Source organism: Choloepus didactylus, chromosome 1 (assembly GCF_015220235.1).
Source record: "Choloepus didactylus isolate mChoDid1 chromosome 1, mChoDid1.pri, whole genome shotgun sequence".
Classification (NCBI taxonomy): Eukaryota; Metazoa; Chordata; class Mammalia; order Pilosa; family Megalonychidae; genus Choloepus; species Choloepus didactylus.
In genome coordinates this window covers 223,342,151-223,369,601 of record NC_051307.1, presented here as the reverse complement: position 1 = coordinate 223,369,601, position 27,451 = coordinate 223,342,151, and the positions used below count along the sequence as shown (strand labels likewise).

The window sequence follows — 27,451 nt, the reverse complement described above, 5'->3', positions numbered from 1 at the left end:
CCCAGAGTTGGGAAGGTGGAGCAGTGTGAATTAACAAAGCCCCATTCAGCCATCATTTGAGCAGACTGGGAGCCTCCCTACACAGCCCAGCAGCCCAGAACTGCCCTGGGGGGACGGCACTCACCTGTGACATAGCACAGTCATCCTTCAACAGAGGACCCAGGGTGCACGGCCTGGAAGAGGGGCCCACTTGCAAGTCTCAGGAGCCATACGCCAATACCAAGGACTTGTGGGTCAGTGGCAGAGACAAACTGTGGCAGGACTGAACTGAAGGATTAGACTATTGCAGCAGCTTTAAAACTCTAGGATCACGAGGGAGATTTGATTGTTAGAGCCACCCCCCTCCCTGACTGCCCAGAAACACGCCCCATATACAGGGCAGGCAACACCAACTACACACGCAAGCTTGGTACACCAATTGGACCCCACAAGACTCACTCCCCCACTCACCACAAAGGCTAAGCAGGGGAGAACTGGCTTGTGGAGAACAGGTGGCTCGTGGACGCCACCTGCTGGTTAGTTAGAGAAAGTGTACTCCACGAAGCTGTAGATCTGATAAATTAGAGATAAGGACTTCAATTGGTCTACAAACCCTAAAAGAACCCTATCAAGTTCAGCAAATGCCACGAGGCCAAAAACAACAGAAAATTATAAAGCATATGAAAAAACCAGACGATATGGATAACCCAAGCCCAAGCACCCAAATCAAAAGATCAGAAGAGACACAGCACCTAGAACAGCTACTCAAAGAACTAAAGATGAACAATGAGACCATAGTACGGGAGACAAAGGAAATCAAGAAGACCCTAGAAGAGCATAAAGAAGACATTGCAAGACTAAATAAAAAAATGGATGATCTTATGGAAATTAAAGAAACTATTGACCAAATTTAAAAGATTCTGGACACTCATAGTACAAGACTAGAGGAAGTTGAACAACGAATCAGTGACCTCGAAGATTACAGAATGGAAAATGAAAGCATAAAAGAAAGAATGGGGAAAAAATTGAAAAAATCGAAATGGACCTCTGGGATATGATAGATAATATGAAACGTCCAAATATAAGACTCACTGGTGTCCCAGAAGGGGAAGAAAAGGGTAAAGGTCTAGGAAGAGTATTCAAAGAAATTGTTGGGGAAAACTTCCCAAATCTTCTAAACAACATAAATACACAAATCATAAATGCTCAGCGAACCCCAAATAGAATAAATCCAAATAAACCCACTCTGAGACATATACTGATCACACTGTCAAACACAGAAGAGAAGGAGCAAGTTCTGAAAGCAGCAAGAGAAAAGCAATTCACCACATACAAAGGAAACAGCATAAGACTAAGTAGTGACTACTCAGCAGCCACCATGGAGGCAAGAAGGCAGTGGCACGATATATTTAAAATTCTGAGTGAGAAAAATTTCCAGCCAAGAATACTTTATCCTTCAAATTTGAGGGAGAGGTTAAAATTTTCGCAGACAAACTAATGCTGAGAGAATTTGCTAACAAGAGACCTGCCCTACTGGAGATACTAAAGGGAGCCCTACAGACAGAGAAACAAAGAAAGGAGAGAGAGACTTGGAGAAAGGTTCAGTACTAAAGAGATTCGGTATGGGTACATTAAAGGATATTAATAGAGAGAGGGGAAAAATATATATGACAAACATAAACCAAAGGATAAGATGGCTGATTCAAGAAATGCCTTCACGGTTATAACGTTGAATGTAAATGGATTAAACTCCCCAATTATAAGATATAGATTCGCAGAATGGATCAAAAAAAATGAACCATCAATATGTTGCATACAAAAGACTCATCTTAGACACAGGGACACAAAGAAACTGAAAGTGAAAGGATGGAAAAAAATATTTCATGCAAGCTACAGCCAAAAGAAAGCAGGTGTAGCAATATTAATCTCAGATAAAATAGACTTCAAATGCAGGGATGTTTTGAGAGACAAAGAAGGCCACTACATACTAATAAAAGGGGCAATTCAACAAGAAGAAATAACAATCGTAAATGTCTATGCACCCAATCAAGGTGCCACAAAATACATGAGAGAAACACTGGCCAAACTAAAGGAAGCAATTGATGTTTCCACAATAATTGTGGGAGACTTCAACACATCACTCTCTCCTATAGATAGATCAACCAGACAGAAGACCAATAAGGAAATTGAAAACCTAAACAATCTGATAAATGAATTAGATTTAACAGACATCTACAGGACATTACATCCCAAATCACCAGGATACACATACTTTTCTAGTGCTCACGGAACTTTCTCCAGAATAGATCATATGCTGGGACATAAAACAAGCCTCAATAAATTTAAAAAGATTGAAATTATTCAAAGCACATTCTCTGACCACAATGGAATACAATTAGAAGTCAATAACCATCGGAGACTTAGAAAATTCACAAATACCTGGAGGTTAAACAACACACTCCTAAACAATCAGTGGGTTAAAGAAGAAATAGCAAGAGAAGTTGCGAAATATATAGAGACGAATGAAAATGAGAACACAACATACCAAAACCTATGGGATGCAGCAAAAGCAGTGCTAAGGGGGAAATTTATAGCACTAAACGCATATATTAAAAAGGAAGAAAGAGCCAAAATCGAAGAACTAATGGATCAACTGAAGAAGCTAGAAAATGAACAGCAAACCAATCCTAAACCAAGCACAAGAAAAGAAATAACAAGGATTAAAGCAGAAATAAATGACATAGAGAACAAAAAAACAATAGAGAGGATAAATATCACCAAAAGTTGGTTCTTTGAGAAGATCAACAAGATTGACAAGCCCCTAGCTAGACTGACAAAATGAAAAAGAGAGAAGACCCATATAAACAAAATAATGAATGAAAAAGGTAACATAACTGCAGATCCTGAAGAAATTAAAAAAATTATAAGAGGATACTATGAACAACTGTATGGCAACAAACTGGATAATGTAGAGGAAATGAACAATTTCCTGGAAACATATGAACAACCTAGACTGACCAGAGAAGAAATAGAAGACCTCAACCAACCCATCACAAGCAAAGAGATCCAATCAGTCATCAAAAATCTTCCCACAAATGAATGCCCAGGGCCAGATGGCTTCACAGGGGAATTCTACCAAACTTTCCAGAAAGAACTGACACCAATCTTACTCAAACTCTTTCAAAACATTGAAGAAAAGGGAACACTATCTAACTCATTTTATGAAGCTAACATCAATCTAATACCAAAACCAGGCAAAGATGCTACAAAAAAGGAAAACTACCGGCCAATCTCCCTAATGAATATAGATGCAAAAATCCTCAACAAACTACTTGCAAATCGAATCCAAAGACACATTAAAAAAATCATACACCATGACCAAGTGGGGTTTATTCCAGGCATGCAAGGATGGTTCAACATAAGAAAATCAATCAATGTATTACAACACATTAACAAGTCAAAAGGGAAAAATCAATTGATCATCTCAGTAGATGCTGAAAAAGCATTTGACAAAATCCAACATCCCTTTTTGATAAAAACACTTCAAAAGGTAGGAATTGAAGGAAACTTCCTCAACATGATAAAGAGCATATATGAAAAACCCACAGCCAGCATAGTACTCAATGGTGAGAGACTGAAAGCCTTCCCTCCAAGATCAGGAACAAGACAAGGATGCCCGCTGTCACCACTGTTATTCAGCATTGCGCTGGAAGTGCTAGCCAGGGCAATCCGGCAAGACAAAGAAATAAAAGGCATCCAAATTGGAAAAGAAGAAGTAAAACTGTCATTGTTTGCAGATGATATGATCTTATATCTAGAAAACCCTGAGAAATCGACGATACAGCTACTAGAGCTAATAAACAAATTTAGCAAAGTAGCGGGATACAAGGTTAATGCACATAAGTCAGTAATGTTTCTATATGCTAGAAATGAACAAAGTGAAGAGACACTCAAGAAAAAGATACCATTTTCAATAGCAACTAAAAAAGTCAAGTACCTAGGAATAAACTTAACCAAAGATGTAAAAGACCTATACAAAGAAAACTACATAACTCTACTAAAAGAAATAGAAGGGGACCTTAAAAGATGGAAAAATATTCCATGTTCATGGATAGGAAGACTAAATGTCATTAAGATGTCAATTCTACCCAAACTCATCTACAGATTCAATGCAATCCCAATCAAAATTCCAACAACCTACTTTGCAGACTTGGAAAAGCTAGTTATCAAATTTATTTGGAAAGGGAAGATGCCTCGAATTGCTAAAGACACTCTAAAAAAGAAAAACGAAGTGGGAGGACTTACACTCCCTGACTTTGAAGCTTCTTATAAAGCCACAGTTGCCAAAACAGCATGGTACTGGCACAAAGATAGACATATAGATCAATGGAATCGAATTGAGAATTCAGAGATAGACCCTCAGATCTATGGCCGACTGATCTTTGATAAGGCCCCCAAAGTCACTGAACTGAGTCATAATGGTCTTTTCAACAAATGGGGCTGGGAGAGTTGGATATCCATATCCAAAAGAATGAAAGAGGACCCCTACCTCACCCCCTACACAAAAATTAACTCAAAATGGACCAAAGATCTCAATATAAAAGAAAGTACCATAAAACTCCTAGAAGATAATGTAGGAAAACATCTTCAAGACCTTGTATTAGGCGGCCACTTCCTAGACTTTACACCCAAAGCACAAGCAACAAAAGAGAAAATAGATAAATGGGAACTCCTCAAGCTTAGAAGTTTCTGCACCTCAAAGGAATTTCTTAAAAAGGTAAAGAGGCAGCCAACTCAATGGGAAAAAATTTTTGGAAACCATGTATCTGACAAAAGACTGATATCTTGCATATATAAAGAAATCCTACAACTCAATGACAATAGTACAGTCGGCCCAATTATAAAATGGGCAAAAGATATGAAAAGACAGTTCTCTGAAGAGGAAATACAAATGGCCAAGAAACACATGAAAAAATGTTCAACTTCACTAGCTATTAGATGCAAATTAAGACCACAATGAGATACCATCTAACACCGGTTAGAATGGCTGCCTTTAAACAAACAGGAAACTACAAATGCTGGAGGGGATGTGGAGAAATTGGAACTCTTATTCATTGTTGGTGGGACTGTATAATGGTTCAGCAACTCTGGAAGTCAGTCTGGCAGTTCCTTAGAAAACTAGATATAGAGTTACCATTCGACCCAGCGATTGCACTTCTTGGTATATACCCGGAAGATCGGAAAGCAGTGACACGAACAGATATCTGCACGCCAATGTTCATAGCAGCATTATTCACAATTGCCAAGAGATGGAAACAACCCAAATGTCCTTCAACAGATGAGTGGATAAATAAAATGTGGTATATACACACGATGGAATACTACGCGGCAGTAAGAAGGAACGATCTCATGAAACATATGACAACATGGATGAACCTTGAAGACATAATGCTGAGCGAAATAAGCCAGGCACAAAAAGAGAAATATTATATGCTACCACTAATGTGAACTTTGAAAAATGTAAAACAAATGGTTTATAATGTAGAATGTAGGGGAACTAGCAATAGAGAGCAATTAAGCAAGGGGGAACAATAATCCAAGAAGAACAGATAAGCTATTTAACGTTCTGGGGATGCCCAGGAATGACTATGGTCTGTTAATTTCTGATGGATATAGTAGGAACAAGTTCACAGAAATGTTGGTATATTAGGTAACTTTCTTGGGGTAAAGTAGGAACATGTTGGAAGTTAAGCAGTTATCTTAGTTTAGTTGTCTTTTTCTTACTCCCTTGTTATGGTCTCTTTAAAATGTTCTTTTATTGTATGTTTGTTTTCTTTTTAACTTTTTTTTTCATACAGTTGATTTAAAAAAGAAGGGAAAGTTAAAAAAAAAAAAAAGAAAGAAAAACAAGGGAAAAAAAAAGATGTAGTGCCCCCTTGAGGAGCCTGTGGAGAATGCAGCGGTATTCGCCTACTCCACCTCCATGGTTGCTAACATGACCACAGACATAGGGGACTGGTGGTTTGATGGGTTGAGCCCTCTACCACAGGTTTTACCCTTGGGAAGACGGTTGCTGCAAAGGAGAGGCTATGCCTCCCTATGGTTGTGCCTAAGAGCCTCCTCCCGAATGCCTCTTTGTTGCTCAGATGTGGCCCTGTCTCTCTAGCTAAGCCAACTTGAAAGGTGAAATCACTGCCCTCCCCTCTACGTGGGATCAGACACCCAGGGGAGTGAATCTCCCTGGCAACGTGGAATATGACTCCCGGGGAGGAATGTAGACCTGGCATCGTGAGACGGAGAACATCTTCTTGACCAAAACGGGGATGTGAAAGGAAATGTAATAAGCTTCAGTGGCAGAGAGATTCCAAAAGGAGCCGAGAGGTCACTCTGGTGGGCACTCTTATGCACACTTTAGACAACCCTTTTTAGGTTCTAAAGAATTGGGGTAGCTGGTGGTGGATACCTGAAACTATCAAACTACAACCCAGAACCCATGAACCTCGAAGACAGTTGTATAAAAATGTAGCTTATGAGGGGTGACAGTGGGATTGGGAAAGCCGTAAGGACCACACTCCACTTTGTCTAGTTTATGGATGGATGAGTAGAAAAATAGGAGAAGGAAACAAACAGACAAAGGCACCCAGTGTTCCTTTTTACTTTAATTGTTCTTTTTCACTCTAATTATTATTCTTGTTATTTTTGTATGTGTGCTAATGAAGGTGTCAGGGATTGATATGGGTGATGAATGTACCACTATGTAATGGTACTGTAAACAATCGAAAGTACGATTTGTTTTGTATGACTGCGTGGTATGTGAATATATCTCAATAAAATGAAGATTTAAAAAAAAAAAAAAAAGAACACATCTACCTTGGGGAACATAATTCAATCTATCACGTCATCCATTACAAAAGTTTTCCATCACTCTAAACAGAAACTCTGTACCCATTAAATATTGACTCCCCATTCCATACCCCAACCCCCTGCCTTTGTACCCTGTAATCTTTTTTCTCTGTGAATTTGCATATTCTGCTTATTTAATATAAGTGAGATCATACAATATTTGTCCTTTTGTGCCTGACTTATTTCGCTCAACATTTCTTCAAGATTCATCCATGTAGTAGTATGTATCAGAACTTAATTCTTTTTCAGTGCTCAGCAATATTCCATTGTGTGTAAATATCACATTTTATTTGTCCTTTCATCCACTGATGGACACTTGGGTTGCTTTCACTTGTAGGCTATTGTGAATAATGCTGCCATGAACATTGGTGTACAGAAAACTGTCTGAACATCTTCTTGACCAAAAGGGGGATGTGAAAGGAAATGAAATAAGCTTCAGTAGCAGAGAGATTCCAAAAGGAGCCGAGAGGTCACTCTGGTGGGCACTCTTACGCACACTTTAGACAACCCTTTTTAGGTTCTAAAGAATTGGGGTAGCTGGTGGTGGATACCTGAAACTATCAAACTACAACCCAGAACCCATGAATCTCGAAGACAGTTGTATAAAAATGTAGCTTATGAGGGGTGACAATGGGATTGGGAAAGCCATAAGGACCACACTCCACTTTGTCTAGTTTATGGATGGATGAGTAGAAAAATAGGGGAAGGAAACAAACAGACAAAGGCACCCAGTGTTCTTTTTTACTTCAATTACTCTTTTTCACTCTAATTATTATTATTGTTATTTTTGTGTGTGTGCTAATGAAGGTGTCAGGGATTGATTTGGGTGATGAATGTACAACTATGTAATGGTACTGTGAACAATCGAAAGTACGATTTGTTTTGTATGACTGCGTGGTATGTGAATATATCTCAATAAAATGAAGATAAAAAAAAAAAAAAAAAAAAGAAAACTGTCTGAGTCCCAGCTTTCAATTCTTTGAGATAATACCTAGAAGTGGGATTGCCTAGTCATATGATAATTTTCTATTTTACTTTCTGAGGCACATCAAACTGTTTTCCACAGAGGCAACACTATTTTACATTGCTACCAAAGATGCATGAAGGTTACTATTTCTCTGTATCTTCACCAACACTTGTTATTTTCCATCTTTAAAATAGTAGCCATCCTAGTGGGTATGAAATGGTGTCTCGTGGTTTTTATTTCAACTTGCCTAATGGCTAATGATATTGAGCATCTTTTCATGTGGTTATTGGCCATTTATGTATCTTCTTTGGAGAAATGTCTGTTCAAGTCCTTGGCCCATTTTTTAATTGTTTGTTTTGTTGTTGAGTGTAGGAGTTACATTTACTTTTAAATTACTTAATTGCTCTTCATCATTGTGCTTAGGATAACTAGAAAACTCTCCAGTTTGGATTCAACAGGTAGAAGGGAGGAGTACAGGGTAATTTCCAAGCTCATGAGTTCTGTTCTTAAACACTATGCACTTTCAAGTACTAATTATGCAGGACTTACGCAAGGAGGGAGTTATGTGGAATTGGTTTTGAGTGTATAAATGCTGGCAAACTAACATACAATATAATATTGTCATATTTAACATATCACAAAAAAGACACCTCTATACTACTCATTGTTGCAATACTAAGTAATACAGTAATGTATTCACTATGTCACCACACTTAATGAAATAAAGGCTCAAGCAAGTATTTTTGATAGTGGCTATACACTCTGCCCACAAAGACTTACGGATCCCTACCAGGCTACTGAAAAAGCATTCTTGTTAACCAAGGCTGAGAACTCCTGTTTTTCTTTGGTAATTTGAAGGATGAAAAGTAAAATGATGGGAAAAATGATAATTAGAATTCATCCTACTTCAATATCAAGCAAAAGAATTTTACTCTGCTGAGCATTTGCTGCAAATGATTTCTAAAGCTTCACATTTTATCTATAATGGAACAAATATTAATTCAATAATGTATCATTGACACAGAAGCAAATTTATATTTTTAATAATATTTGCTTTGTTGGGTATACCGAAATAACTATGCTATAACACAGGGGAAAAAAAAATATCTCAGGAAAACACTTAAACTAATCTAGGAAAATCTGCAGATTTTAAAAATAAATACTCAGAGATAAAAATTATTTATTTAGAAGTCGTCTGAATTGTCAGCCTCAAAGTCATTCATGTTTCTCCCTGAATACAAACACGGCTCCCTAAACAAAATCCCCCCCCAAAGCTGATTAAACTCACAGACACACACATGCAATGTGGCTTCCCCCCAACACTCACCATGTCTCTCCACCCCCCTCCTCTCCTCTGCAATGGTATGATCTGCATTTGATCATAAACTGGAGGTGCCAAGCTGTGACAGCTTCCCCAGCTCCACAGCCATTTGCTACAACCTACAATACCGTGTTCAGTGATGTTTTCCTTTTTCACAACAGGGACAAATCGAAGTAGACAGTGAAACCATCTTCAAGTTAGCAGCACTTGTTTTACAGGTAAGAATTTGTAAACTGCCTCTTGCCCGCCTTTTGTTTGTTGGTTTCTGTTAACTGCCCGCAACTCTGAAATGTTTGCACAGGCCAGTGCCTGATGGCTTGTTAAGCCAACTGGTTGTTTGCCAGTGAAAAGTGTGAGCCACCGTTTTCTGTTTTCAGGTAGTTTGCATGAACTGTAGCGTCATATTGTCATGCTGTGTGCCTCAAAGAAATATAAAATTTAGGGTGCTCTGAGGAAAGAAAAAAAGAGTTAAGACCGTACTCCTGGAAAAGAGCCTCTGAGTTACTTGAATTTTGGATGCAGCAGTTGTTAAAACAGCTGTAATTTTCATTTAAATTTAGTAACTTTTGTATACATTTTCTTGAGGTCGAGTAGAAAAGGACTTTAATTCTCAAAGATACTAGTAGGTGGAAAACAAAGGCTCTTTCCATGCTGGTTTAAAAAGTAAACAGAAAACAAATAGTATATGTTGATTTAACTGTGTCGTGCTTAACAAAGTGAGTCCAGTCTAAAAAGTGCACCCCTTGAACAGAAAGTCGTTTATCCACGTGACCTTTGAAACGAAAAGGAGAAATAATTTGATGTGCTTTTTCAGATTTATTTATCGCTACCATTAAGAATAAGAAATATTTCATGGATACTAGCTTTTTCTGATCAATGCCACAATTTTTTCTCCATGGCATAGGGAGAGTGTTGAATATGATAAAGCAGGTCCACTCTTCAAAAATACAAAACAAAACATCAACAACAACAAAAAAACCTCAGGAACTTTAAGAGGAAAAGTGATTGAGAGTAGAATTCATTTAGCACAGCGTGACATAAATACATAATGATCATCTATCTTTGTTTTTTATTTCAGGAAGCCAAGGGGGATTATACCAGGTAAGGGCTCCGTTTCTGATGGTACTGTGCAAAATAACCTTAGCTAAATCATTTTGTGCTGTTATTTTAAATAACAGTGACTGCAAAATCAAAAGAAAGTGGATCCCGGGGCAGGGGACTAAGATCTCCACCACCTTCGAATAGAGACCTATTCTTTTCATGAATGGATCTGGGAACGAAACTTTCTTACAACTTTTCAAGCCTGAGTGACAGTGAATCGCAATCAGAAGCCTTTCAGAGTTCTATTTCCCTTCATCTGTTAGCAAGATGAAGAAGTCTATAAAAAGCTCTGGTGGCCTGTGCTGTTTTTTCCTAAACTTCTAATAATCCTGTGTTAGTAGCGTTATAACATATGCACAGTGAGATGAAATCCATCAGCTGCTTGGTTAAGGGATTAATAGGGGGCTTTCTTGTTTGCAGCTGCCCTGAAGGGGCCTCCCTCCTCCTACACTTGACCTGACAGTTGTATTGTTGCCGCTGAGACGCTTACTGGTTGTAACTGCCTGACTGACCACATTGCCAGAGACTGTTTACATTTGAATCTGCTCTACCTGCTCAGCTTGGGACTTTAAATGCAGTGGTTGTATTTGGAAAAGTAGAAACGGTTAAAGGTGGAGGCCTGACGTCCCATTAGAAACAGCTCACAGAGCAATGACCCATTCAAAAGCCTCGCCTCTGTCATGTTAATGTTCGACTCCTGGTAAACTTTACCCGTAGATTATTTACAGATCACCTAGTCCTCAGGCCCAGCCAAATCCTTTGAATAGTGAGCTTCTTAACGGATTGATAACAAAATAATTGTTAACAAAATAATGCCTTCCAAGCTGGAAAACTTCCAGTCACTGGTGAGGAATACTTCACTTTACAATCTCCAAATACCATCTTCCTCTGTGCATAGTCTGGTAGACCAGTCAAGGATGCCACTGAACACACCATCATCTACTTAGCACATTCTTCCGTTCCTTTTGTTTTGTGCTCTACTGAAAAGAAAAACAAATTAAGGTTAAGAAATGGAACTTTGGAGGAATTGTGGAAATCAACATCAATGTCTTAAAAAATTAAATGGAGAAAAATGTCAGGCGGAAGAAAAGATAAAGTAGTTTCTAGATCATTAACAAACAACAAGACCCGCCTGCCATGTTTTTCCTTTGGGGGAGCCATGCGTTTCCTGGGAAGATCAGATATGCGAGGAATGCCATCATTTATGGGGGTGAATCTGAAGTAGATTTACAGAGGAGGGCTTTGGAGCCGAAAGCTCACACTCTGCAGTCTGCAGACTGCTAACCCTTCCTCCTCCACTTTCTCTCTGGAGCATCAGTCAAGCATGAGTTCTGACTGACACACTTTGAGCATCAGTTTCCTCATCAGTAAAATGGTACTTACCTGATAGGGCTGTTGTGAGAATGAAATGTATGTAAACACTGCCCAGAGCAATGTCTGGTGTGTAGCAAGCTCTCCCTCCACTCTGGCTATTGTTATTGTTTATTCTGGTGTCATTATTGTCCTCCTCCTCACCACCATCCTGTCCTATCTGCTAGATACTTCTAGAGAGACTTTGAGGACTAAAGTGGGTCTGAGCAAGTTGTAATGTGTTGGGGGAAAGAAGAGAGAGGTTGATTTCACAAATTGGCTTTAGGGAAGATTCCTTGCCTGCAGCAACAGAAGGCTTAGAAGGGGCAGTTCATTTGGTAGTCCAGACATTTTAGCCTTTAAGGAGATCAAGGTCAGTGAATTAGTCTGGCCAAGCCTAATCCATTCTTTCTCCTTAACTTCAGCTTGTTCTTGGTAGTTTCCTGAGTGATCAGTGGACTGAAGAAGTGGAGGACAATGTTTTGAAATTGTCCAAGCCAAGCTGAGCGGTAGAAAGAAGGTGGGATTGGGAATCAGACAAACTAGCAGCGTGAACCTGAAATAGCCATTTATCCTTTCTGAGCCTCAGTTTTCTCATCTGCAAATTGAGGTTAATGAAAAAGCAAATTTGCAGGGCAGTTTTGAGAAGATAAATGATATGGAAGGACTTTGTAAATTATAGATTGTTTCACAAGCGTTAGTTATTGCTAATGACAGTGAAAGACATGATGAGAAATATGCATTTTTGTCGTTGAGCTTATTTTGAAGCAGAATTGTGGTTCCTTGCTACCACCCACTCTGTCTCCATCTGACCTCTTTTCCCCCTGAATGAGAGGATAGTTTTTTTTCTCCAAAGTCTGTTATAAAACTAATTTAGGAAAACAAGGCAAAATAAAGGGGCAATGTTGTTTACAGTTTAGATCAAAGATTCTGGTACGGGACAGACTCATTCAAATCCCAAGTCTGCCACTTCTTAATTGTGTAATCTGAAACAAATTACTTATAATAGGACTTATAATAATAGTACACACCCCCATAGGATTGGTATGAGAATTAAATGAATTAATATTTGTAGTGTGGTTAGAACAGTACTTGCAATTGCCTCCTTAATTTTCCATCAAAAGGATGCCCAGGATTTACCACTCCCTTGTTGTTACAAATGTCTGTTATTCTCACTTTTTTTTGTTAGTATTAATAATGCTGTGATGAACATCTTTGTGTATTTGGGATTGTCATTATTTGTGATTATTTTCTCAAGTGAAATTTCTCATGTGGAAAGGGCATTTTCAAGCAAAAGGAAATTCCTTAAGGGAAGCAAAGTACTGAAATGGTAGTCATGCATTCCTGATACTTAAATTATAGAAAGTCATTGCTTTAACCAATAAGCATCTATTGAATGCCTAAGATGTGTTAGCATCACTCTAGGCAATGAGGATGCAAAGATAAATCTGGCATAGGACCTTCCCTCTGGGGAATTTGACTTTCTATCAAGGGCTACCTCAGGGCAATTCCATATTTCACTTTTCTTTGGTTTCCCTGTCAGTGGCTGCCACTTTTGGCTTTTAGTTCTCCACTGAGTTTTCTCACTGAGGCTTAAACATCTTCCCAAACACCTTCCTAGACCAGGAATGCATGTTGTGTTTTGTTTCTCAATTAAAACAGTGATTTAACACCTAATTCTAAAGGCTGCTTTGGTCACTCCTTCTTTAGCATTTCCAAAACTTAACTCACCAGCATCCCAGTTGCCTGACCAACTCTCTTCTACCAATCCACCATAAGTACATCACCATCCTCTAGAATCTGAGAATTTAAGGACCTAAGAATTTTCCCCTTTCTCCCTGCCATCCCTTTTTTCTCCATCATCATACAGAACCCTCTTTTCCCTTCTCATGATTAGAACTCTAGCTTCTCAGCCCTCCATCTCCTCCATTCAACCTGACAGTAAAAAATACATGTGTGTATTCTTTGTTTGAGTTATCAGTTGAGTGCTTACTATAGACATTGTTAAAAATGTCCATGCCTGATTCCATTCAATCCTCACCACAACCCAATGAGGTAGATTCTGTTATCATCCCCACTTAAAAAATTAATAGATGAAAAATTTAGGTCCAAAGAGATTAAGTTACAAAGCCAGTGAGTTCCCAGATCTGTTACGATTTGCTTGCACCCTACCGCCTGCACATTCTGCCAGTTTTTTTCTAAGACATGGATGTGATAATTGTTTTCTTGTGCAAAAATCTCTTGCAGTCTCTAATTGCATACAGACACGCACCATCATCACCCAACCTGGCATTCAAGGCCCTACTTAATCTTGCATTAAAATTTTTAATCTCTCATTCTCTACTGTTCATACTCCTTAATATCTGCTCATGCCTCTTTCCTTCTTTCCCTACAGAGCCTTATCTATTTTGCCCTGTGGCTTTGCTTACTCTTCTTCCAAGAATTCCTTTAAAAACAATCCTCTCCCTCCTTATTTTGCTTCCTTAAGCATATTTTAAGTTAAGATTATCATAACCAGTAGGAAACCTTGCTTTCTGAAAGTTAATTAAAACAGTGGAGTAGGGACTTCCATTTTCTTTAAATAGTTGACAGTCTGAATTTCCAAGTCAGCCCTTAAAGCCGCAAAGATAACAAGCTACTCGGGTAACACAACACAGACAAAGGCAGTGAATTCCTGAAACCTGACACACAAGGATGCCAGGCTTTATCACTCAGCCAGCCGCAAAAGAGTTTGTGAAGGCAAAGCATGTGGGTTTTTTTTTTTTTTCTTTTTTAAAGGCCCTTAAATGTAGAAGTTACCTAGTGTGGCTCTGTGGTTAGGGCACTTCTCATAAGAAAAAGTGGGTGACTACAGTTTACAATTCAGAGTGAGAGTATCTTAGCACTCAGCTTCAAATGGGTAGGAAATATTCACAACTTGTTCACAGCTTTGCTATAAAACCTGGCTGTTTCCCACGGGAACAGGAACTTGTTTGTGCTGAGAGTAATTTCTGAAGGGGGTGTAAAAAAAAAGGGAATCGAAGACTTCCAAGTAGTTCATCCCCTGGTTCTTATATCTTAGAGTACTTTAAGCTCTAAAATATAATTCCGTTTCCAGGGCCCTTGAAATCAGCTACAATGTAAAAATGGTAGCTCCCGTGGCCCGTGCTGAGCACTTTACTCTCGTTCACTGAGAGGCAACCGTTAAGAGGGGAGCTCTGGAATTTAACTGCTTGGGTTCACGTCCAGGCCCAGCCACTTGCTATATGGCTTGGGCAATTTACCTAACCTCTCTGGATGCCAGTTTTTTTTGTTTGTAAAATGAGGATATAAATAAGTTTCTGTTTCTCAGAACTGTTTGTGAGATAATCCTTTTAAATGCGCTTTGGCATAAATGTGACGTGGCATGATGATGGTGGTGGTGGTGATGGTGGTGGTGGTGTGTAACCCTCAGCACAACCGTGTCCCAATAGGCACTATTATTGCCTCCATTTTACAGATAAGGAAACTGAGCTTTAAAGTGATTACATGGCTAGAGAGAGGCAGAACTGGGACTCCAAGCTTCACACTCTTTACCACCGTCACGAGTCTCCTTTTTGGTATTCCAACATAAACTTGTAAGAATCATTACCTTCCTCCTTGGCAGAATAAAGAAGACTGTCTTGACAGAAGTTGAATGTTTTCTGTTTGATTTTAGGCTAGGTCTTTCATGAATCAGCAAAATGCTTTTGTGAAAAAATGGGTAAGAAGCAGCTTTTCCTTTACCTATGAATTGACCCTATTGAGTTCAGCACACTGCTACTTGATTTATTTATAGTAATCTACACATTCAAATATGTGCTAGCCTGTTTTATAGACTTTATAAATATTAACTCATTTAATCATATCAACACAATGAGGTTGATATAATTTTATCCTCACTTATAAGCAAGATTTAAAAAACTAGATGTGGCATTATAATTATCATATTCAGGTTTAGCATGCCCCAATGTCTTGTCAAGGTGTTATGAATTGTTATGTTGAAAAAACAAAACAGCAGCAGCAGCAGTGGGGGACCATGGACAAATAATATGGAAAATACACAGATAAAGCCAAACAAAATAAACCAGGTTTTCTTCATAAGACTTTCCATCTGTTCATGTGCACTGCAGATCTCCAAGAGGGCAATAAAGCAGCATTTCCCACCCTTATTTGTCCCTAATGTCTGGGGCATTTTGCTGGTTGCAACCAGTGCTGCATGGACTTCACTTTGTGAAATGTGACTTGAATTATTTACTGAAAGCTCAGTGTTAAAATGTCTTTAAAAGATGAGCAGTCTCGAGAAGTCTGTTGTTTGTACTCCCTTCTAGATTCATAACTCCCATGGATTTTAATTCCATTAATTCTTAGGCAGAGTAAATATTCATCAGATTCTGAGCCTGCATTATCTAAAGAGACTTGAATTGGGAAAGAATCATTCATCCCATAAAATGGGCATCTTTTCATCTGCTCTAGGCATAGAATGTTAGGGCTGGCCAATATCATCTAATTGAAGCCCTTCATTTTATAATGGATGAAATGAGAAGTAATGTACCTATGTCAAATTCAGGTGGATGAAACAAAATCTACAGTCCTCAGGTCTTCCTGGCTATCTAGATCTATCATTTTAACTTGTACAAAGAGAGGCTTGTGGGTCCTTGCTGTCCCTGATAAAAGAAGTGAGTGAGGGACAGTAGGCAGTGGAACCTTAAGTGTTATATCAGTGAACCAGCCCTGAGTCTAATATTAGTCACTTGAGAAAGCCAAAGAGTGAGAAGACAGGAAGTGAGTACTCAGTCGTTGGTGCCATCAGAACACCTCACCTTTTTCTCAATGCTCAACAGTGTTCATTCTTGTAGATTAAATATCTACAGTGTGCTGGGGGCTGGGCTAAGCATGGGCTCTGATGAGGCAGCTGGGGTTTCCTGTCTTCCTTTCATTGCTCAGACACAATCATTCTACATTCTTTATAGGAGACACTGGGAAAGAACATGGGCTTTGGCATCAGTCAGACCTTAATTTGAGACAAGCCCTCCTCCCCTGCTGGTTGCGTGACCTTCAGCCAGTTTCCAGCTGTCCTAGGTCCCTTATCTTACAGAGGTTTGTTGTGAGGATTGAATAGATAAAGCTCCTTGCAGGGTACCTGGCACAGAATGGAGACTCAGTACTTGTAAATTTGCTTCCAGGTTGGGGTCCCCTTTATTATGCAGAGATGCATTTTTTAAGAAGAGTCCCTGGGTCTCCAGGTACTTAGCTATATAACTTCCATTCATTGGAGAACTGGTGGGGTTAAGGCATACAGTGTGGACGAAAATTCAAGTTCTTGTTCTAAATCATCAGATCTTAACTATTAACTTTAAAAAGTTAACTATTACTTAAAAAGTCTAGTAGTTACATTAAAAATAATATTGTAGGTAAATGTTTATTGACATGAAGAAATGTTTACAATACATGAAGTGGAAAGAAACAAAAGTATATTTCTTATGCATTTTTTGTAAAAAATGCATTTATACCAACGTATTCACACACCTTGCAGATATAAAAACCAGTCTATAAATTATAGAATAGTGCAGTCTTTAATTTTTTTTGTTCATGCAGCCCCATTAGTAATTCATTCCCTTTAGCATTCATTCTCAATGCATGCATACTTATTTATTTACAAATACAATTATATAATGCATAACTACACATATATTGTGTACATTGTAAAATAGTCACAAAAGAGAAACATCAAAAGGCATGAGAGTTAATAAATATCAATGGAAGTTCTAATATTTTCTTTCTGCACGTCCACGGATCTCCCCACTATGGGGACTGTTCTAGTGTGTTTAAGAATATGGACTCTGAAGTCTGGCAAAACTAAGTTTGGATCCGGATTCCAACGCTCAGTAGTGAACACTCATAGCTAAGCTACTTCACAGCTCTAAGTTTCCCTTTCTTCTTCTGTCAATAGGGTTGGCTTGTAGGTAAAATGACATAAGGGCCTATTAGAAACTATTTTGCACACTGTCTGGTTTGTGCTAAGGCACAAGAAAATTAGCTATTACTATTTGTGTCATTATTAACAGTCTTCTCAGGAGGATGGGAATAGAGGTGTTTACAGTTTTCCTTTTTTGCATGTCTGTGCGTTTTCATTTATCTACAAGTGCAATTATAGTGCTTTTTCCAAGTTTTTAAATGTTACTTTGTACTTTTTAAAAAATCTCAGAGTTTAGTGCAACAACTTGCCAATCTCAAGTGCTGCATACTCTTCCAAATTAAGTGTTAAGATTTGTGGAATACTACCCATTTTGCCTAAACCAAGGGGGGTTAATCCTTTCGCTGCTGCCGCCAGAGCAGTGAGTCAGTGATTCCCCAGCACGTGGGAGCCCCCAGGAAGAGCCTGCAGCCTCGAGGTCTGTGTGCAAGGATGAAGGCAACGGCGCTGTGCACCTTTGTGAACAGGCTTACACAGCCTGGGGCACTGGACACCGAGGTCAAAATGAAGCAATTAAGACAGTGGAAACCTACCAGAGGAAAAGCTGTTGGCAGGGCCAACGTCACCGAGGTGCAACCTGTGCAGATGCAAAGGGCCCTGGGCTCAGAAGGGCCTCTGCACTTGGTTCTTCTGTCACTGCATTGAAATTCTTTGTAATCTTGAACACCAAGCTCTGCATTTTCATTTGCCCCCTCCCACTTAGCCATTACACAGCTTCTTCTATTGTCACATACTATGGGCCAGTCCTTCTTACATGCTTTGTATCCTTTTATCCTCAAAATGTAGTTGTTGGGATCCTTATTCTGCAGATGTAGAGACTGAGGCCCAGAGACCAAGGTCACCATCTAATGGTGGAACTTAGATTTGAACCCTTGTTGTCTGACTTTCCACTCTGCCTTTACACTTGAAAATTCCTCAAAAGTAAATCCAAAACCTGTTTACAGGTAACTCCTAGACTGGACTGCTAATGCAAATGTTTTTTTAATGAATGAGGTTAGACTTGGGGAATCCCAGAACTGTGTACCATATACTATTTACCTGATCGGGTAGGGGCAGTGTGATGTGGTCAGTAGTAGCACAGACCCTGGAGTCAGGCTGAGTTTCACTCCCAGCTCAGCCCTGATGAGCTGCATGGACTTCTGCAAGTCTCAGCACCTCTTTTTTTTTTTTAATGCATTTTTTTATTATGAACTTTAACATATGTATACAACAATGATAACTTTCAAAGTACAAATAGTTAGATGACAAATTTTCTGCAGGCCACAGATCCACAACTTCAGCTATTTCCATTATTGTAAAATATAACATACATACAGACAGGCTCAGCACCTCTTTAAGTCTCAATTTTTCCATCTGTAAAATGGGGATGATAATAGTACCTAAAGTAACCTTAGTTACATGCTTAGATCAGAGCCTAGCACTTTGTATTTTAAACTGTTAGATTTTTTTGTAGAATCTTTGTATCTTTGTACTTTGTATCTTTGCATCTTTGAGTCTTTGTACTCTTAGTAGAAGGCCTCCTTTGTGTGTAGGGTCATTCTTAGCATTTACAAAGCTCATTTTCAAATATTATCTCCTTTGTACTTTCAAATGACTCCGTGAGGAAGGGAGGATCATCTCTACTTGACAAAAAAAGAAAGCTAAGGTCCAGAGCAACCAGCTAATGGCAGAGGCAGCCAGGAGTCTAGGCCTTTACATTTCACAATTTAAAGATCTGAGGCAAGTACACAAAAGTAAAAACAAAGTGTCCCAAGTTCCACCTTAATGTATGTTTAAAGAGTTGTTAACATCACAGTGGGATCATCCTTGTGGGGCTTGGCTCTCTTGGCCTATTTTGGGTTCCCAGATGCCCTTTCTGCAGTAAACCAGGCCATCGAACCCATCACTACTCAGCCATACTCTGGCTATTCGCATAGAGGCTGGCTGAGACATTTGCATGTTCAGTATTTGGTACAAATAGAAAGTAGCCTGCCACATGAACTTCTTCCACTCCAGGAAGTATGAACCAGCCAGAGTCTCCCTGAGCCAAAGGATGGCACTGTGGGGGATTAATTCTACATTCCCTCACTGATAGGCATATCAGTCCCTTTTGGTGTGGTTCAAAACACTGAGCACTAACATAACACACATTCAGTCTTGTTATCTGCTTTCAGGTGGCTAATGTGGTTAATCCAGTTTTTCTGTGATCAGTCACCCATGCAGAAAGAAGGGATAGAACTTTGGGGCTTCAGGTTGATCATAAATAATTTTCACTTGTTTAATAAGAAATTTCCCAGAACACATTCCCAGACGATTTCCGCTTACCATTCTTTTTCAGGAACACACTGCCAATATTGATTTTTTTTTTCCCACTTGCTCTTTTATTAACTCGATATTTGCATAAGTGAAATATTTTCATTTTAAATATTTACAGATTTTCAATTTAGCCTTCTTCCCAATCCAAGCTATGCTTACAGATTTTGTTTCTTCTACCATTATTAAAGAGTTGAAGGTTCAAAGCAGACAAGATTGGAGTCTTCATTGAGTTGGCCAATGTTTATAGAAAAATCGCTCATCACATTTTCATTCTTGTTAGAAATTCTTTAGACCTAAAAAAATTTTTTTTTTACAATTGGGCCCTATCACCTGTGCAGATGGGGAGAGGATTTTGTCCTCTGCTATGAGTTAGGCCACAGACAAATAAAAATGTAATGACAAAGAGATTCTAGCTGAGAAGACACTGAGATTGCCAGAACCAATATTTTATCTAGGACTTCTAACCTACATCTCCCACTGGGGATTCTTCTCCATGTAGTAGTCCACCACCAGCCTGGTCTGAGAGTGCTAGGAATAACAGAGCTTCCTAAAATCTTTGCTTTAGATGCTATGATCAGAAAGAGGAACACATTCATTTTTGTATTCTTCCCAAGGACTCTTTGAGATAGGTTATTGCCTTATTTCTATGAGGGAGAAACTGAGTCTCAAACAGTTAGTCTGTCTAAAACCACAACACTCCTAGAAACAGGGAGACCTGAGACTGAATAAGGTAATAAACCTTATTACCGAAATCACAGGTCTGGGGGCTGGTTGTTTGGTAGGCCTTCGGACACGGTTCTGAGGATGTGGGGGCTGTGGAGTCAGCTAGCCTGCATCTAAATCCTGGCTGCCCATGTATTGGCCCTGGTGGGAACCCAGTGACCTCTCTACAGCTGTTCCCTTATCTATAAATCAGAAATAGCATCATGTATGTCACTGTATCATATATGTCATATATACCATTTTGTCACTGTGAAGAGGAAATGAATTCATATAAGTGAAAGGCTGAACAGCTCTCTGGCACACACCGAGAGAAGGTATGTAGAATTAAAAAAAAAAGCCACAGGTCTCCTTTAAAGCCAACACGCCTTCCTCGATTGCTCTGAGAAGGAGTTGCTGAGAGGTCTGAGGGTGCTCGGATCACATGCAGCCTAGAAATGTGGGCTCACACCTGAACCCGCTGAAGGACATACTGAAGGAGCTTCTTTTGTCCAGCTGAAGGTTGAGCTGACAACCCCAGGAAAAGCCGCCTCCCCCCTTTTCCTGAAGCAGTAGGTGGCATCCCTAGTTTCAGCTGGAGGCAAGAAGGGTTTTATGTAATCCTTTCTCACTTTTCACTCTGCGAAAGGATAAGATCTGATTTGGCTTGAGGGGTGATCAAGAAAACTTTAAATGGGTTGGGGAGGAAATTCCAAGGCTGTAAAGACCCTGTGGCTTGGGAGGGGAGGAGGGCGGGGTCCGGCCCAACCCGCCTGGCTTTTCCCCTGCCCTTGCCCCTCCCCATAGTCCTCCCCAGCTTTCCAGTTCCCTCGTCTGGTTACCTGGTCTCCTGGAGAACGAGCCAGCCTCTTGTCCTCTAGACCTCTCGCCACCTCACTGCAGGCCTTTGGTAAGTCTTCAGACATCCACGGGCCTCCTTTTGCCCCACCTGTGAACCCGGGGTTTGACCCAGATGAGTTCAGCTCGCTTAGTCACAAGCTGGTTGGAATTGCTCTTTTTAAAGTTTGGGTTGCAGAGGTAGAAAGCAAGAAGGGCACTTCATTTTAGCTATTTCAAAATTACCTCAATCTATTATCCATCTTTCTAAAGTAATTATTTTTAATAATCAGCAGTGGCTTTAGAAATTGAATGAACTTGAGCTCCAGCTTTCTACTTTTGCATAGGATTGACTAACAATCGAAGTGGCAACTTGCCTTCTCCCCATTGCTTCCCAGGCCTTGAAGCCTTGATATAAAAGAGGGTCAGAAGTCTCACTGTGAATGCTGTAAGTCAGTTGGGCATCAGGAATATCTTGTGTGGTTTAAAGAGCCTTTATTTGTGGTGTCAGCCTTCTTACCCAAAGCAGTTTGGACTCCCTGTTTTAAGATTTTGCTGAAAATGACTGGGTTCTCGTTTCTATAGCTCGTTTAAGAACATTTTTTAAAACTAAATTTGGTATCTTGCTATGAGGGCGTGACTATAGACCGTACTGATGAAATCTAGTTTAAAAACTAGGGAGAAAATATAGCCTGTCCTTACCCAAGGTACAAATATTTTAACAGAAGTAATCAGTGGCCATCACAATTATAAATTCTGAATGGGGACCAAAGTCTCCCCATTCCCCCACCCCACTCCTTCCCCATCTCCAGCCCCCTCCCCCTCTTTGCAGAATCTGGGAAGAGTAAGGCGAAGTGGTTAAAGCACTGGCTTTGAGTCCCATCAGCTACTTACTTGTGTGACTTTAAATGACTTAATTCCTCTTATGACTCGGTTTTCACATCTGTAGAATGGAAGTGATGACGAGAGACTCATACCTCTGTAGAGACGGTTTAGCCCAGAGCATGTGAGCTCTCGTCTTTCCAAGCATGTCTTTCGGGGGATTCAGTGGGGGCACTCACACTGCATCACTGCATTTCCTGAAACTAACCTGGGTCCCCCACCCAAAAGGCATTGTTCAACCTCCATGATTCTGTCTCCCATTTTAAATTGTTGATTACTGTCTCTTTCTTTAAAATCTCCCATGTTTTATGTTGTGTTGGTTTCTGTTGCGGTGGGTCTCAAACCATTTGTTAAACAGACTGCTGGGCCCTGCCCCAGAGTTTCTCTTTCAGGAGGTGTGACGCGGGGCCCAAGAATTCGCATTTCTAACAAGTTCTCAAATTCTGCTGATGCTGCTGGTCACAGACTATGAGAACTACTATTTTATTGCTTGGCACCCTTAAAATCCCCTTACCTACAAATTGGTAGGGAGAAACTCACTGTCAGAAATCCCTAGTTACTAAGTCAAGCCGATAATAACCCAAACTAGATTCATCACTGAAGACATTGTTTCACAGATAACTGAGAGAAAGGGAGATTTGAGGAAGGGAGATTTAAAGCTAATCTGGCAAGGAAAAACTGCTCTAAGTAAACGGATAACAGACCTGATGCTGCTAATTAATCCAGGAAGTGGATGTTTAGACACACTGACCGAGATCCCTTTAATAATGACTTTTCAAAGCAAGCTGCCATCCTTAAAACACTGGCTCCAGCTCACATGCGTTAGTGGTTAAGTTGGCCCCTGTTACACCTATTTAATGTAGCATATATTAAGTGCACTTCTTCTAGCTATTACGACTATTAACCATGTCACATCCCTTCAGTGTAGTTCTAATGTTTGACTCATCACCACAGACTTCTATGAAGCACAGATAAGGAAGTGACTTATCATCAGGACCCACACAAGGCCACACCAGAAGACCGGCAAGCACTTCTCAGTACTTCAATTCCTATTGATAGTAAATCTTTGGTTTGCGAGGAACATGATATTAAATAGTTCCCAGCTGCGATGACTTGTCCTCAGAGGCTCCTTTTCCCAACCCTTTATTTAATTTCTGATGATTTTAGGCTATGTGGTACATTTACCCTTATTATTAACAGGCTGGAGACTTTATCTTGAGTGTTCAAAAAGGCATTTAAACTACGGCTTTTTTAGAGCCACCTACACATTTTCTGATGACGGATTTTGAGTTATAATTGTGTTGATGAAAGAACTCTAGTTCCAAGCTACTTTTTAAATAGTTTTGTGTTGTGACGTTTCTGCAGACATTTCACTTTAGACATTATGTTTAATACACTTTTTTTTAACTGCGCCTTTGCTTTAGGATTCAGGTTAGGGTAAAGCTTTGGTATCAAGAAAAAAAGTGAAATTTGGGGCTTGGACCTTTTTTTAAATTATTATTATTATTTTAAATCTGTCCAGAAAACTTAGAGGATGCCCCCACGCCAAGCGTAGACAAGAGTCATAAAGGGAACTTTCTAAATTCATTTTCTCCCAGAAGTGCTAGCACTCAGTTAGTTAATTGCCTCCACTGCCTTCCACAGCAGCCTCCGAATGGCAGGTGGCCGATTGTCACTGTGGCCAAGTGCACAGTTAGCCACAAGCAGGAGCACACATTTGCTTGGGGTGGCTTTTTCCACACATGTTCCGGCACACACAGTTTTGCACACACATAAAGGGAGGCCTCGGTTTTGCCAACCACGTGGCTTTCGCAAAATGAGTGCATTTGGCACATTCCTACAGGGCTTTTGAGGTCAGTAAAGAAAAACAACAGCCCATGGAAGGGGGCTTGAGAATGCCAAAAGGAGACATTGCCCTCATAATAGTTACGGGGCTAAGTGATAAGTCAGGGGCCTCTTCCTTCTGGAAAGCTGTGAAATTAGGAATCTGGAATCCCTAAGGGAGGGGTTCAGCCTAGATAATCAGATAAAACGCAAACCCATTCTTCATTGTGACATCTGAATTCCTGCTGAAATGAGGAAGAAGAACAATTTCTGGTTTTCTGGTTTGGTCACTGAACAGTAGCAAGCAATATAGTTATGTGCATTCTCTCTGGCTAGGATGTGGAGAAACAAATCCTTCCTGGCAATTCTGGGCAAGTGCACCTTTAAAATAACATTTCCACTGCTCTCAGGGTCAGGAATGTCCAGAAATGAGTGTATTTACTGCTGATGAAAGGCAGAGACATCCCAGTTGAGGCCTCCTCCCCCCCAGCTGCCTTCCGGCTCCCCCAGTGGACATATCAACAGTGCTGCCCCCCTGCCTGGCACCGGGAGGGGCCTTGTGTGCTAGGGCTGCCCTGGGCTACCCCTCCCGGCCTGGGGATCTGCTGGACCTCAGGCTTCCAGCCTTCCCCTGCCTGGGTTCTTCTGAGGGTGAACAGATAAGCACTGTCAGTCCACTCAAACATGAAATCCTATTTGGTCCTAAATCCTTAAAATGATCAGGATTAACTTTATAGAATAATGTGCCAGTGTTTCTAATGCCCTGTGGACTCATTTTTGTGCTCAGTGAGCTCCTAACCTTGGCACTGCAGAATCTCCCCTCTAAATGTAACTAACTGCTCATCAGCACCCTCATTTCCACTCACTAGCCATGTTTTATTTAGATTTTAATGCTCATTAAATCACAGAAGAATGCATAAAGTGTGTATATGAAAGGTGCACAGCCATGTACCATACCTAGGTGAGTAATACTGCCAGGACCCCAGAGGCCTCCCCTACCATGTCTTCATGTTTTGTGTGTCTCACCCCCCAGCCCAGCCCCTACCCCTCCCCCCCCACACACCCCAGTTATAAAATCCCCTTTCCCTAGAGGTACCACTACTCTAACGTTAAGTTACATATTTCCCTGCTCTGCTTTATAGTTTTATCATGTATATATGATTCTAGTTTTATTTTACTTGGTTTTGAACTTTATATACATGGAATCATGATGTATATAATATTTTGGATCTTGCGTAATATTTGTGCAATTCATTCATGCGGTGTGTAACTACAGATTGTTTTCTTTGCCATGTGATATTATTTCGTATGAATAGACAACAATTTATCATTTCTTCTGTTAAGGACACTGGTTTGTTTCCTTTATTTGTTTTATTGTGAATAATGCGGATATAAACCTTATTCTTGCGTACAAGTGTCTCTAAGGAAGTACAAGAAGAGGAGTTGCTGGGTTACAGGGTATGCACATTTTCAAAATGGTTGTACTGATTGACACCCTCATTGGCAAGGAATGGGAATTCCTATGGCCCCACATCTGCATGTACACGAGACATTGTCAAAGTTTTAAATATTTGACAAGGTTGATGCATAATGGTAATTCATTAAGGATTTGATTTGTGTTTCCCTGAAAACTTACGAAGTTAGGCACTTTTCTTCTGTTGGCCACCTGAATTTCCACTTTTGTTCACTACTTATTGAAGCATTTAAGCCCATTTTTCTGCTAGGCTGTCTGCTCAGCCACCTTTTGATCCTTTCGGGTCTCTCTCTTAATGTTACAGCCAGGTTCACAGCTCAGCCACTTCAGTATCGGTGGTAGCTTGCTGGAAATTTCCTGTATTAAATAGGTTGTTATACGAAAGTGATGCGCTCTGCATTCATAAAGAAAAGATGTTTTACAGTGACACAAATTACCAGTTTTGGAGAATAATAGGAACTTTTCCTAATACAAAGTAGTGAGACTGTATTCTTTCCTGAAGTATGTAATCTTTGAGATGATCCAGATTCCAAATTTGTCAAAATTATCTATGAATCTCCTCTGTTCATTCCCTGCTGACAACTTACACTGCTAATAAATAATCTGAAACTAGAAACCAAGTTGAGAAGCTGAGAAGGCACCTTCCTATCTGGTCTTTACTTAGTTTATGCCAGAAATTGCAAACTGGTGGTGCATGGGCCTCATCTTTTCTGCTGGTATGTTTTATGTGTTCTGCACAGTGTTTTGGTTTTAATTTTTGGTTTTTGGTTGAGGCAGCATTTTAAAAATTCAGATGTTTCATGCAAAACTCTGGGATGTTGACTTATTGGCTTATATTTGAAAAACTGAGAGCTTTGGGCAATGGTAGATCCATACTCCAGGCAGAAATTACCTGGCCCTGTGTGTTAGCTCCTGTGGTGGAGTCTAGTTTTTGTTTCCCACTATACTCCCTTTCTTCCATAGTAATAGAATTTTTAGCCAGGCCTCTACTGCTCAAAATAAAGACTACATATCCCATCATCCCTTGCAACTAGATGTAGTCATATGATTAAATTCTGGGGACACGAAGGGAAAGTTGGCTGCTTCAGCAGCTGTGTTCTCTGTTCTTTTCCCCCTCCTAATGGCTGAAATGTGAACATGATGTTGAGCTATCCTGGACCACGTGCAGGATAGCTCCACCATAGGAATGGTGAAGCAACAAGAAAAGAGTTTGTGCCCCTGAATACTTCATGCTATTCTAGCTTTGACTTTTTAAAATTTTATCTTAAAAATATATTTTATTTAACCCAGCATACAAAATATTATAATTTCCCGCATATAGTCAATATTAAAATTATTGACTCTTTTTTTTGTATTAAGTGTTTGAGATACCCTACCCAGAGTTTTCTAATGGCCAATTTTTATTATTTTTGATATTTATGATATTTGTTTGACTTTACTAGTGAGCTCTGCTTTTTTAAACTTTCTTTTGAAATAATTTCAAACTTACAAGACAGTTACAAAAATAATTTTTAAAAATCTATATAGAGAATTCTGATAAACCTTTCTATCCAGATACCGAGATCCACCAACTTTTTAACATTTTGCTGCATTTGCTGTATCATTCTGTCAATCTATCTACTTCTCCATCTAGTTTGCATACATCATGCTCCTTGATCACTTAATACTTCCATGTATATTTCCTAAGAACAAGGATATTCACTTGTATAAGTAACCACCTTGTTAATATGCAGTTAACAAGTTTAAGAAATTTAACATTAATATAAAGTTTACAGCCTATATTCCAATGTTTTCTTATGTCCCAATAATGTCCTGTTGGGACTTTTCTCCTCCATTGTTAGATGC

At 39.6% G+C, this 27,451-nt stretch overlaps 1 protein-coding gene across 2 annotated transcripts in view; it reads left to right on the top strand.

Annotated features, from left to right (window-relative positions):
• FRMD4B (FERM domain containing 4B) overlaps positions 1-27,451 on the top strand; it is a 338,099-nt gene that overhangs the window by 253,459 nt on the left and 57,189 nt on the right. For both annotated transcript variants that reach the window (XM_037800162.1, XM_037800153.1), the window contains 2 exons: positions 9,332-9,388; positions 10,249-10,271. In XM_037800162.1, coding sequence (XP_037656090.1) covers positions 9,332-9,388; positions 10,249-10,271 — 80 coding nt within the window. The remainder of the gene's footprint in view (positions 1-9,331; positions 9,389-10,248; positions 10,272-27,451) is intronic.